At 43.3% G+C, this 14,541-nt stretch overlaps 1 protein-coding gene across 1 annotated transcript in view; it reads right to left on the bottom strand.

Moving 5' to 3' along the window:
• The window catches only part of FMO1 (flavin containing dimethylaniline monoxygenase 1), a 28,218-nt gene extending 13,677 nt beyond the window's left edge, over positions 1-14,541 (bottom strand). Inside the window, exons 1-2 of the mRNA XM_080931340.1 lie at positions 14,427-14,541; positions 8,351-8,488 (exon numbers count right to left, since the gene is read on the bottom strand). Coding sequence (XP_080787466.1) covers positions 8,351-8,482 — 132 coding nt within the window. The 5' untranslated portion in view covers positions 8,483-8,488; positions 14,427-14,541. The remainder of the gene's footprint in view (positions 1-8,350; positions 8,489-14,426) is intronic.

Genomic DNA, 14,541 nt, shown 5'->3' with positions numbered 1-14,541 from the left:
AGTCACAACATGACACCAAACGAGTCTGGGATGAACTCACATGCATGCAGCATCACAGCACAGTATAGAAACAGATAGAAATATCCTGGAGCTGCTAGGTACTTGGGCTTTATGGATTACTCTTGGAACAATATGAAGGAACAAAATTTAAATTATGAAGGCTCTGCATAAAAAATTAAGGCTTTTAGATTTCTATAGGAAGTTCATGGTGATTCACAGTAAACTTTGAAAATATAGCTTTAGTTCTATTAAAGATGTATCAGATATTATGGGATCTGAGGACGATGATGGAGAAATTTCACTTAAGAGCCTCAGACACTAGTCTTAGTCTTGAGTGCTACTGAGGGCCTGAGCAGAGATAATGGAAGTTGGAACCGAGAGAGTGGGCATTTAGAAGACAAATTGTGCAGGAATCTGAGAGTAATTTGAGTTAGGGAGAAGAAAGGTCAAAGTTTTAAGGCTGGACAACTGGGTGAATGGCACTAACCAGTTTCCTACTTCAGTCTGGACGAAGTTAGAACTACTGCAAGATCCAGCGTTAGCTTTAGTAATCCTATGACCATATGTCACCTCTGTCTTTCGGGCACTATTATGGGGGAGTGTATTTATTTCAAAGGGAAATTTCTTAGTATTATAATACTATTTGTAATCACACACACACACACACACACACACACACACACACACACACACACACATACACACACAGTTTCTTTTTACTGAAAAGTGGTTATTTTGTTCATACGAATAGGTGGGAACATGAACATAAGCCTTTTATATGGGTAAACTCACTCTCTTCCCATAAAGCATACGAATTTAAGTACAGACAAAATGTATAACATAATAAACTATGATTAAAAGTCAATGCTACTGCTGATAACGAGTCGATTGTAACCTGGTATGTGATCCCACATCCGACAGCTTCACTCTAGCTGCCTAAAACAAGACCTGAATGATAATACTGATAGACCTGCTAATGCAATGGGAGGAATCTCAGGATGTTCAATGTGGAGAAAGAACTACATGCAACTGATACTGCTGAGAGAGAGGGAGAGTTAGTTTGGCTCAGGGACCAGACCCTTAAGTGATTACTCAAGACAAAGCAGAAAGCCACACTAAATGGGTGTAACAGGCTGTATTTATATACTTAGATATCATATATTCTATATGCAACAATAATAAAAATGTTTATCAATTAGTTAGTGAAGGGGTACATGGGAAGGACTGGGGAACGGGGGGGGGGGAGAGAGAGAGAGAGAGAGAGAGAGAGAGAGAGAGAGAGAGAGAGAGAGGTAATTATATTTAAAATATATAACACCGCCATTTGGATAGCAGTTTTTAAACAGAATACTTTGGACTAATAAGGTTTTAAAAATTTTCCACTTCATTCAGCAACCTTTGTGCCATCTGAGCAATTAGAAATAGTTCATATTTACATGCATTTAGGAAAAGCCCTGAAGCTGACAGTGCATATGGGTGTTAAATATAAAGTTGGTTTGATTTACTCCAAACAGTAATGAGTGTCCTGGTGAGCTACAGAAATAAGAACAGTCATTACAAAGAGCTAAAGCCCCGAGGAGTGGAGACAAACTCCCTAGAGAAGAAGCTGTGTTGTGAGCAGAAAAAACATTGGAAACATTTGGGGATCAGTTTGTGTAAGGCCCAAATTCTCTCCTGTTCCTCTGGCTTCCAGGAACTTCCCAACTAAATTATTGCTAGTATGGATAAGTTTCAGAACAGGTAAATCATGCACACACATGCTCACACACAGAACATCAGTCGAAGATTTTCACAAAAATAGTCCCCAAAGTTACAGCATTATAATGGTGTGTTTACACATCAGAGAGTATTGAGGGCCTGAGGGAACTTAATAAGCCAAGCTATCCCGTATTCCATGAACTCTTACTGCAAGTGAACAAACAAAATAGAAGGGTGGGGGTGGAGAAGTCCTTTATCTTGCTAAACTTAAAAAAAAAAATGCTTGTAAAGGCAGAGAGAGAAGTTTCCAGGAAACACTAGAAACTGGTGTGAAATAATCTATCACAGATGTTAGCCACAGAGAGACAGCTTAGCCTTCAGGGCAGAATCCAAGGAGAACTCTGCTCCCTTCTCTTTCCTCCAAACCACTGCTTCTCCTGTATAGACATCAGGGCTTGAGCACTGACCTCAATACATGTGTATCGAACAAGAATCCATGTTACCTCTCAATGCTGTTTGTGGGTCTTGGACCACTCCTTCCAGAACTTACCTAAACGGTTCCTCAGTCAGTCCCAGTGATTTCCAGACAAGCCCATCCCCATCCCATACCCCCTGGCCCCACGCAGTGTCAGTACCTCTTCTAATTGCTATGGCACGTGCTGTGGGAGAGTATGCCTGGTGAGAATTGGTGACATCATTTAGGGGAACAGTTTAGTTCTCATGAAGTGAGAAAATGGATGGGATTAAGGGGAGATTGGCTTTGAAGAAAGGGACAGAGAAGAAATGTGAGGGTTTAGGGTTTCTGGTCCTCTTTGATTTGGCAGCACAGTGGGATTGTCACCATCACCCATTGGAGCGCTTAGTAGGACTGTGCACAACTCAGGGTTTGCCTGACTTTTGAATTGTGAAACAGTAGAACTGGGTGGTGTGTCCCCACAGCACAAAGGCAGACTGCCTAGACCCATATTTAAGGTCTTTCTTTTTGTTGGGTAATCTTTGGAATCTTCTTAAATTCTCATGGTCTCAGTTTTCCCATCTGTATGGAGGGACAGTGGATCCCCCAGCTAAATGGGAAAGGTCAAAAGTGCCTGGAGAAGCTCTGCTAAACTTTTCATTAAAGTTAATGATTAGCTTTGATACTGGGGAGACACTTCAGGAGAGCTGCTGACAACAGGAGTGCTGAGGGTCAAAGGTCTTTCTTATCTCATTCTGAGACAGAACTTAAAGTTGGGTGGTTAAGGGGGGGGAGAGAAGATCTGAAAGGATGTGGGAGAGGAGAAGAATATGATCAAAATATATTTATATCTAAAAATTGTTTCAAATAACAAAATATAATAAATGCAAAAAGGAGAGGGGCATGGAACTAAGCAGAGAATTTACAAAAGAGGGAAATACAAATATCTGAGGAATGTTTTAAAAAATGGTCAACATACTTAGGCATCAAGGAAATGAAAATTAATACAACTTTTAGATTCCATCTGACCACAGTCAAAATGGCTAAGATTGCAAAAAAAAAAAAAAAAAAAAAAAAAAAATGCAGGCATGCATATGGGACAAAGAGGAACACTTGCTGATTGTTGGTGGCAATGCAAGCTTGGGCAGACACTATGGAAATCAGTGTAGGGGGCCCTCAGGAAGCTAAAGAAAGATTGAGCACATTATCCAGCTGTACCACCCTGGGGCATATAAGCAAAAGATTCCAGCATCTATATTCACTGATGCTCTAGTCTTCATAGCCAGGAAGTGGAAATGGACAAGATGTCAATCAACTGATAAATGAAAAATAAAATGTGATGCACTTACACAATGGAATTTAGTTCTTAAACAAAAGTAGGGCATTCACAGCTAAGTGAGCCAGAAACACTTATTTTGAGGTGATCCAGACTCAGAAAGGCATACGTTGTATTTTTTTCCTCTAATTTTTTAGATGTTTGCTTTTTAATCTTCAAATACATGTATTTCACCTGGAAATTAGTCAGGAAACTAGTAAGAAAACCATGGTTTTCAATATTGGGTAAACAGAAAGCAGTGGAATAAGGGGCTAAAGGGTGATGATAATGGAACAGAATGGGTTAAATTGGGGTGGAAAATGTGTAGAAAGGATAGAGTGAGAAATACAGGGAGGGATGGATAACATAATGACCTTTCAAAAACAGTCATATGGAAACCTGCTACTGTAAAAACTTTCTTAAATACATACATATAGACACATACAAAGAGTTACCCTATATATAATGAGGGAACAATGCCCCTACTAGACACCACAGTCATACCAAAACCAACCAACCAACCAACCAACCAACCAACCAACCAACCAACCAACCAACAACAACCAACAACAACAAACCCAAAACAAAACAAAACAAAAGCCCAATGCCAGAAGTGGCCCATCTCTTGTCAATTTTTCCCCATTGTGGACACACAGACCCACAAACATTATTGCTATTGCCCTCTTGGTCCTTCCCTAGAACTTGACAGTGAGACCCCACTGATGAAAACACCACATACTTGAGTCAAAGGACATAGAGAAATCAAACTGGTACTGACTTAGAAGCTTCATTCCTATGGGCTGATTTCAGAGTGCTGGAAGACATTGCACACCACTGGAGGAGAAAAGTCATCATAGGTCTTACCCAACTGTGAACCAGTGTGAGCTACAGCAATGACATATGCATTAGTGGTGTGAACATCAGGGTGGTAACAACCACTTTCTGATTGTGTTTAAGTATTTGGTACCTTATAGGGCCAAAGACCAGCCCTAAAGACTAAGAGATGCTTACCCCTCAATGGTAGATTTTAAGTATTTCATGTAATCTACCCTCTAAGAGTAGAGAGTTCTTAGAGATTATTGTAGGGAAAAAAAGGGTGGAAATACTGTAAAAGTCAGGAGTAGTGTTTTCAAAACACAAAAAAGCAATTGCAATTACGAACTCACAGGTGTTGTGACAATATGTGCAAAACCTACACAAGCTCAGGTCAGAAAAGCCCAGCATGGATGGAAAAGGTGAATACCACGTGCAATCCTCAGGGGAAAGGGGAGAGGGGAGAGGGGGGGAGGAGAGAGGGGGAGGGGAAGAGAGGGGAAAGGAGAGAGGAGAGGAGAGGGAAAGAGGGGGGAGGGGAAGAGAGGAGAAAGGGAAGAGGAAAGAGGGGTGAGGAGAGAGGGGAGAGGGAAGAGAGGGGAAAGGAGAGAGGGGAGGGGGAAGTGGGGGGAAGGGGAGAGGGAGGAGAGGAGAGAAGAGAGAGGGGGAGGGGAGAGAAGGGAGGGGGAGGGGAAGAGAGGGGAAGGGAAGAATGGAAGAGATGAAACGGGGGGGGGGGGGGAGGAGAGAGTGGGGGGAGGGGAAGAGAGGGAAAAACGGAGAGGGGAGGAGAGGGGAGAAGAGAGGGGGGAGGGGAGAGAGTCAGTTTTTTTTTTTTAAAGGTATAGCCCCTGGTACATTGACCACTTCATTCACACATTCAAAAGTATATGGACAATACAAATTGGACTTGATTAGATCAGGAAGGAGTTGGTCATGAACTGAGTCGAAAACTAGCCTGGGTAACAGATACTCTGTCTGAAAACAGCAGCAACAACAAAACAAACAATATTCCACCCAAGATTCTCCTAACTAAGGCTTTCTCCGTATGCAAATGTCTGTTCATCAAGAAAACTTCTCTCTGTTTCCTTTGCCTTAAGACATCCAGAGGGCCTCGGATGTAGCTTCGTGAAAGAAGGCACAAGCTTCATGTCCAAGCTCCTGGGTTCAATCCTGAGAGACAGAGACTAAGTAGGAGAGAGAGACAGAGAGACATACACAGAGAGACGCAGAGAGACACAGAGACAGACAGACAGACAGACACACAGAGGCATCACCACACCACACATTGCTTCTTTTTGAGAATTACTCTCCCTGAAGGACAGGGCCCAGCTCTTGGGTGTTTGGAGGAGGGCTGGGGACACGTTTGAGGAAAATCTGTTATAGTTAAGAATCTCAGCTGTGTGAGGAGAGGGGACTTTCCTCGTGTGCTCCACCATGGACAACAGAAATACAGTAACTATCACTAGGATACATGAAGAAAAGGAAACCCACCAAGACCATGGAAAGAAGACTGTAGGGTCAGAGAGATGGCAGCACATGAGCTTGGAGACCCGAGTCTGATCCCTGGAACCCACGCAAAGGTGAAAGGAGAGAAATGCTTCCACAAAGGCATGCTCTGACCTTCACACGTGTGCAGTGGCATGCATATGCTCATGCTTATACATGCCACACGCATGCACACGCACTAATACATTTACAATTCGTTTTTAAAGGTTAAGTTAACCCGTCTGGGGAAGCGACAGCTGACGAATGGCCTACTTTTACATTCCAGCTTTCCCCTTAGCGGAAAATAAAAATGCAGAGAAGCTGTGTAGTAGGCGATCGGTAAACGTTTGCTCAGTGAGCGAATGCAAAGATCTTGATAGACCTACACAAGAGCAGCGTCCTTTAGCTGGTGTGAGCCCTGAAATCTTTCACAGGGTGTGAAGGAGGAAGCAGGGTGTGTGTCAGCCAGTACTGTTAATCCTCCTTAGACAATGCTGGTGTGGTTTTACTTAAAGACTACTTCCCAAGTTCCCTTCCTACAGTCCAATTCTATAAAAGCAGCATTCACAGTTAGTGGCGAGATAAACCCTCAGCTTTTTTTCTTTCAACTAGGGACCTTCAGGCTTCAGCCTTCACCTTTGGGCCTTCCTGTCACACACACATTCAAACAGAACAGAACAGCAGCAGCAGCTGTTGGGCAACACTAACAAAGAATTTCCTAAATTTTGCTCTTCTGCTTGGCTACTCAAGTCGCCCAGACATCCATCTGCTTGTTTTTCATCTGCCGCTCCCCTCAGACGCATTGCATGCACCAATAAATAATCTTTATATTTTCTGAGTATACTCTCGTCTCTTTATTGGACCCTTCCAACACCCAGCCTGGGCTGTTCATTCTTACACGGCCTCTCCTGTTTCCCAGGGGTGGCTGTAATCCACCCTTCACCTACAGGGCTGTTTGTGACTTCTAAGATCATTAGCTTCTGCCAATGGTTCTCCAGAGAAGGGGGACCTGTCTCATTCCCATGCCCCCTACAGTGTTCTTTGCATCCCTGTATGATCTGCTCAGGTTACCTGGGCACAACTGAATCGAGACTGATTTCTCTTGATTTTTGCATAAATGAATTTTAGGCTTAATAGTTAAATGGCTGTGACTCCAGTGAGCATTTCTGTCTAGTGTCTCAAGAAGCTAAGTACAGCTTTTGATCTTTGGACTCACCGTTTGCACTGAAATTTACCTTAGCCAAATAATGGAATTTAATGCAACATTTTTTTTTCTGTGCCAGTTTTCAACCTTTGCTGATCAGATGTACTCATCTGATACATACATACATACATACATACATGCATGCATACATACATACATACATACATACATACATATATGTATATCTTACTATACTAAGGATCCCTATAGAAAGGCCAGCTGTTTGATTAATAATGTCTACAGTGAATGTGGAAGAGGAGTTTTAGCATATGCAAGGGTTCTGCCATCCTGTCAGAACAGATGCAGTTTGAATCACGAGATGCACATGTTCCTCCATTAGACCCTTTGGAAGTTTTTTCTGCATCGACGATCACATCTGGTAGTCAAACATGCTAAAGATACACATTTTTACTTGAGCCCCGCTTGCCTGCACTGGAGGATTCTGCCTAAACAGACAGCAGTGGCTTCTCTGAAGTTTTTCTCTCTAGTTTAGAAAATAGTTACTCTATTTGAGTTCCAAGTTCCCAGCTTCTATAAACGGGGATTGTTTTCCAGGGGCTCGAGGTCTGGCTGTCTAACACTTGCTCCTTTCCCCAGCTCCTGACAGCTTGTCTAAAGTTCATGGGAAATGTTTTCTTCTTGAAGCAGTGGAGAGTTAAAAAAAAATCCAAAAAACAAAAAACTCTTTCCGGCTGAGTGCTGAGCCCAGAGAACACTGTCTTTTGGCGGTGGGGTTTCGTTGGCACGCAGCAGGACTGCTGAGATTCCCACCCGGGCTCCTGGCCAGCCAAGGGTGGGCTTTCCCTTCCCAGGACCAGTTTGCAACATCACTCCACTGAGATTCTGGAGCTTACATCCTTTTTCTTTTGCTCACACTCACATTCTCTACTACTGTGTAGGTGGACGACCTTTGTTCACGCTGCAGGATCTTGGGTTATGAGACTCGCGCTACCTCACCGAACCGGGTGTCACCATGTCCCCGCTGAAGCAGGGCCAGGAAACTGTATGACTAGAGGCAGCTCAGCTTTGTGAGTAGAGGCTGGAATTCTTACTACAGCCTCTGTTCTCTGCAGATCCCTGCTCCGGATCCTGCACCCTTACCCTGTGCTTTCCTTGTCAGACCCAGGCATTGCTTTTTCCTCTCTGCTTTGCTGGCTTCTCTGGGCTTATGTCTTTCTCTTCTCCCTAGACAGTTCTAAGGGCTGTTGGCACTTCCCCCAGAGCTCAGCCCCTGTCTTGTTTTACTTTTCTGGGGTCTTTTTTACCTTCTTACAATTCTGAGGTCCCCCTAAGTTAGGTTCACCACTTGACAGACCTTTCTGGTCTTTTAAAAGTTCTTTCTAATCGACAGATAAGATTGTGAGAATCACCTACTTACCGTGAATCTCCAAAGCCCACCCAGGTCACTGGTCCTCTCGAAGCAGGTGGGCTCCAGTCCTTCTTCAAGGCAGCATTTGATGGCGGCCAGGCCACTGACCCCAGCTCCCACAATTGCAACTCGCTTCACCATGTTTCTCTGTGGAGGGAAAACGGGAGAGCTTTTATTCACAGAAGCCCCACCCAAGCCTTGGCTACTAGACAAATCAGGAAAAGAATTTGGGGGATGGAGGGATTTTCTCAGTTTCAGTCTTCTCTACACGGTCTGTGGTGTGTCAGTGTGGGAAGGGAAACATACAGGTCACTGAGTTAACTGGGTTATGTCCCCACCCCCTGGCCGGAGCTGGCTCTCCGGTCACTTGTGGTCTTTAACGCAATCATAGCTTCTGGCAGAGTGGCTGAAACCAGACCTTCGGTGGGCAGAGTCTTGTATTCTGAACTGGCTTGTTTCCATCCCCCAGGTTACAATCCTGAGCAGGCTGGAGCAGCAGACAGGAGGGGGTGGCCTTGGAAAATCCCCCCCTCTTCCTTTCCCTCTCCCTCTCCCTCCCTCCCCCCCCTCTCTTTCTCCCTCTCCCTCCCTCTCTCCCTCTCCCTCCCAATCTCCCTCTCTCTCCCCCTCTCTCTCTCCTTCTCCCTCTCTCTCTCTCCCCCTCCCTCCCTCCTTCCTTCTCTTTCTCTCTCTCTCCCTCCCACCTTCCCTCCCCCTCTCTCTTCCTTCCTCTCTCTTTCCCTCCCTCGATCTTTGTCCGTGTCTGTCTGTCTGTTTCTCTCTCTCTCTCTCTCTCTCTCTCTCTCTCTCTCTCTCTCTCTCTCTCTCTCTCTCTCTCCCTCCCTCTCCCTCCCTCTCCCTCCCTCTTAAAAAAATCACATCAGGGACACTCAGATTGGCTTGGGACATCCCAGAAAACTTCACAGCAGCTGGTAGGGTGGGGTTGGGAGTAGAAGCCAAGACACTTGTGGTCACCACAGGTGCCACTGCCTTCTGGGTTTTGTCCTGGCATCCTGCCAAGGCCACAACAACACTACTGAAATATAATTCACAAGTCACCAGTGGAAGAGAGGAGGTGGCTGCCAGGGATGACTTAGAGTGGAAGGGCAGACAGACAGAGGAGGGGTTTCTCCTTTCAGTCTGATGTGATTCACCTCTGTGCACAGGGCACAGTCCTCATGGGTACAGCTTTGAGGGTTTTCTGGCCATGTGTAAGAAAAATACTTGTAAGAACTCCGTGAGACAACATAGCATATTTGGGTAAATGTGTCAGATAAAACTGGGATTTGAGTTATTTAGTTCCTCTGGGCATTGTGGAAATGGAGAAAATCTTGTAGCTTCTTCAGTGTTTTCTGAGGATCAAATGAATTAACATGTGTCATGTATTTGAGAATAGGTCCTGGTAACATAGTAATGCTCAATAATGTAAGCTATTTCTAAAGTTGAATTCTTCTTTTCTGTACTTTCTCTGAATTTCTGATCAAAAGCATACACATTCAGCACACACTAAATAAAATATTAAATGTTTTTTCCCAGTGTTTCTGAAATAATTCTATCTCTTTAAGTTTGTATTTTAATCCCCTCCCCTTTTGAGACAGAGTCTCACAAAGTCGGGTTGATCTCAAACTTACAATGTAGTTAAGGGTGACCTTGAACTTCTCCTTCTCCCCAAGTGCTGGGACTGCAGGCATCTGCCACAATACCCTGCTTTTGTGGTCCTGGGCCTCACGAATCCTAGTCATGTACTGTATCACATGAGCCATAGCCAGCCCTATCCCTCAACTACAGGAATGTACCCACCAATGACATTTTCCTGAACATTTTCTATTTCATGTTTCCCACATGAACTGTTCAATGAGTTGGGTATGCGTTATTTGTAATTTTAGGACTGGAAACCCAGGAGAAGAGGGTTCAGCCATGATGGCCCAGGCTGTTTCACTCTCTGCTGTGTGCTCTTTCTAGAGAAGCTCTGAGGAGATGGTGTAATGGATACAGAAGTTTTTATTTTATTTTTATTATTTATTAGTATTTTATTATATATTTACACATTATATGTAAATATATTTATATATTAAATGCATTTATATTATATACATTTATATATTATGTATATCATATATTAATTATGTTTATTATTGCTTATTATTTTATTATACATTATTTTATTTATTTATTTTAAATTACATTTAATTTTTTACTCACTCTACATCCGGATCATTGACCGCCCCTCCTGGCCACCCCCTCCCACAATCCTTCCTCCATCTCCTTCTCCTTCGAGCTGGTGGGGGTCTCCTGGGTACTCTCTGGCACTTCAAGTCTCTCCTACTGAGGCCAGACAAGGCAGCCCAGCTAGAAGAACCCATGTACAGGCAACATGGGTTTGGGACAGCCCCCACTCCAGTTGTTTGCGACTCACATGGAGACCAAGCTGCACATCTGTTACATGTGTACGGGGAGGCCTAGGTCCAGCCTGTGTATGCTCTTTGGTTCTTAAATTTTATCTGGGAATTGAATAATCAAAGGTGGGGTAGAAGCCGTGATTGAGATTAAATATATTCCATAATACAGAACTGTCTTCTTGAATCAAAAGTTCCCCTCTTCAGGTGTCTGTAAAAGTGTAAGAGAGGTTACTTTCTATAACAATTAGCTATAAATTGCCAAGGAAGTCTAGAAGATTCCTTTCAGAAGAGGCAAGTGTTAGACCACAGTGGATACTATAGAATGACACACTTATAGTTTCCATCTTTCTGGATGCCAGGGGAGTATCTTGACCCTGCGTTTAAAGAGAGAGAGAGAGAGAGCTGGAGCTTAGGTACTGGGTCAAGATGCATCTGTTTTGGGTCCCTGTTGTATTAGGAACCAGTGTGGGGACATGGGAAAACTGTTCCTCTCCTTTGGGTCCCAGTTTCTTCATTGTGACACAGGGTATAATGTTTGCTTACCAGTCATTCAATAAAGAACAACCACTTAAAAAAAACCTAGGGAAAAAAAAAGAGGGTATTGCATATAAACATTGATATTGAAAGCCATGTGCAGAAGCATGCTGGCTCTGGAGACTGTGAGCAGGGCAGCCAGAGAAGCAATGCAGGCTACTTTCACTCCCTGAAAAGGTGAGGAACCTTTTCTAGTAGCTGAGTTAAGAAAGAGAGGGAAGTAATTCCCCTGTGGCTTTTCTGAAACTAGAGAGGAGGTCAACAGGGCGAGTGTGGCTGTTTCAGAGAAAGCTAGTTACTAGGGGTTGGATCTTCCTTAGGGACCTTAGAGACTAGCGGGTCAATGTCCTCGCTTGGAGTGTTGTTGTTTCAGGCATGTGCTAGCTGATGGAAGGAAATAAGAACATATCTATTCTTTTGTTATTAGAACAGAGGGAGAAAGTCAAACAACAGCTCTGTTGTGAGGCTAGTGGACTCTTCAGACAAGGAATTAAAGGGTCCCAGGTTCACTTTGCAAAAGAGCACATCACAGTGACTCTTACCTGGGAGAGTTTGATACAGTAAGGAAAACATTTGCCCTTTCCTTCACAGAGTAAAGAATTTGGATCAGGACTAGTGCAATTCCAAAGGTTTACCACAAACATTCCCCAATATTTCAAGCTCTGAGGTTGGCTTTACCTAAGTCTAGATCACAAAGTTTTGGAGACAGTCTGGGGAGGAGATGAATAGTTCATGTAGAGAGTAGAATCAGATGCCCTCAAAGATCCCCGGATGTAGATTCTGAAGATCATTATTCAGTTAATTCAGGTATCAAACACCCACGGGGGTTCCTTTGTTCATGAGACTGGTATTTTAGGTTTTCATTGGAACTTTGTTTAGAGCAGTGATCAGTTTGGTGGGAATGTCAAACTTGAAAAGAAAGAATTTTAATTATTTTTATTTACACACCAAGATGTTTTATCTCTAAGTTGTAGTAAGAGCTGGGAAGAGATAATGCTAACGTTGTCATTGGAGTGGCAGGAGAGTGACAGGGGCCACAGTGGTTGCTTTAGGTTTTGAGAGGTCACTAGGACTTGAGCAGTCAGAGGAGAGAGGGAACAGGCTCCAGAGTCAGGGACTAGCTCTGGAATGGCAATGGTTCCATGAGGCATATGTAGTTGCCTGACTACATGGTGAGCTCAACTCTCCTTTTATTCCTAGGGAAACTATAGCATGAACCCACAAGAGCACAATACATCTTACTATTGATTATATTGATCATATCTGTGGGTCTTCTTCCTACACACTGCCATGCTTTACCAAAGTAGAATATTTTCTTTGATGTGTGTGTGTATGTTCATGCATGTGTACGTGTGTGTATGTATATGTGTGTGTATGTATATGTGTCTGTATGTGTGTCATGCATGGTTGCACCAAAGTTGCTAATGTTTAGGGGCAAGGTCAGAAATGACAATGTTTTCCTATGGATTTTGTACTGTTTTCTCCACATCAAAGACGTAAACCACAAATAATTCATTAAACAAGGTCAGACTGAGCTTACTCCTTCATTATTAAGATAAAATGTGGGCATTGGGTGGTTTCATTCCCAAAAACAGAGGGGCCTTGAGTTATTTAAGAGTGTCAGAGAGCACCATGATATTCAGTGTTTTGAACCTTAATTTATGATATCTCAGGTGTATTTATTATTTTTTATTGGTTATTTTATTTATTTACATTTCAAATGTTATCCCCCTTTCCGGTTTCCCCTTGGCAACCTCCCCATTCCATCACCCCTCACCCCTTTCTATGAGGATGCTCCCCCACCCATCCACCCCCTCCTGTCTCACTGCCCTAGCATTAGACAGAGTCTCGCTGTATCTCAGACTGGTCTGGATTCACAGTGTAACCCAGGCTGGCCCAGAGCTTCTGGTAACCCCTAAGTCAATCTCTAGAGTGCTGGGACTCTGGCATGAGCCTGGAGCCTGTCACGTAGTGTTAACATGAGACAGGCTCTGTTCCATTCAATAACACCTCATGCAGTTTTTTGAAGCAGGGGTTCAACAGCTTCTCTGATAAGAAGTGGCAAAGTGGACATGTAACAACAAAATGTCTTAGCTGATTCTAAGACCTGAGAATTTACAGTGCTTAGCAGCCCCACAAATCCACACTGAGCGGATTACAGTGAAAAAGAAATGACTTTTCTTTCAATTTCTTTATTATTTGTACAACCAACTGTGATGGTTAGAACCTAAGCACAGAGTTGTTTGGGCTTGACTACCTAACAAGAGGAACTTTGGCCTGGGGGTGAAGGAACTGCTGACTCACAAAGCATACCTTTAACCTCGGGAGTTTGGGGACCTCCCAGCAAAGCCTTACATTTGGAGTGTGTTTTAAATTGACTTGGAGACCTTCTTGATTTTTTTTTCCAGGAAATTATCCTATAACTGAGCTCAGCACTGGATCAGTTAACCAGTGTGACTTCACTTACTAGGAAGTCATCTTTATCCATGGAGGCAGATGCCCACACTCTTCTTTAGTGTGTGCAGATATCTCAGAATACTGATGGGCACAGACTGCCCAATAAGAGCATATCCCCAAATGGGTTGTGTCAATCCAAGTGTTATCAGTTGTAGTAGATTCAGATGGAAAATTGGGTTGTGTGAAGGCAAAAACCAGTGAGACCTAGAGTGGAACAAGAGGAAGTTCTGGGATTTATAACCTGTTAACAGCAACCACCACATAACACAAATGCTGCCCGTTACAATGTTGTAACAAGTTCCCTAAGAGAGCAGAGACTCCAAGAAAACAGATGGGCATTGAGACCCACTTTCCCCATGCTTACGAAAAATATGTAGGATCAATGGACTATGTAGACGAGAATCTCAAACCCTTGATCTTGATACTTGTAAATTCAGGATTAGCAGATAAGATGTACAAATAGTGCAAAAATCAAGAAAATTTAATCCTAGGTCCAGAATAGAGCAAGAAACACAGCAACAGAAAATTGATGATGAGAAAACCTAGGTTAGACAACTTTGCAGAATGGCTTGCTTTTTTGTTTCAGTTAATGTGACATAGCAACACTTGGCAGACATATCTTCCAAACCTTTAACTCACACCATGCTAGAGGCTACTGAGGAAAGCACTTAAGAGCTCATCCAGCAGAGACTTACCAGTAAACACAGATGCTCAGTAATCTGACTTTATGTTCCCGTGAGGAGGTCTCAAGCTCTGTTCTTTACTTTGGAGCAAGGGATGGTAGCAATGTTCCTCCAGGATCACCCCAGG

The sequence above is a fragment of the Micromys minutus genome (genome assembly GCF_963924665.1).
Source record: "Micromys minutus genome assembly, chromosome: 1".
Lineage (NCBI taxonomy): Eukaryota > Metazoa > Chordata > Mammalia > Rodentia > Muridae > Micromys > Micromys minutus.
This window is presented reverse-complemented; position numbering and strand designations above follow the sequence as displayed.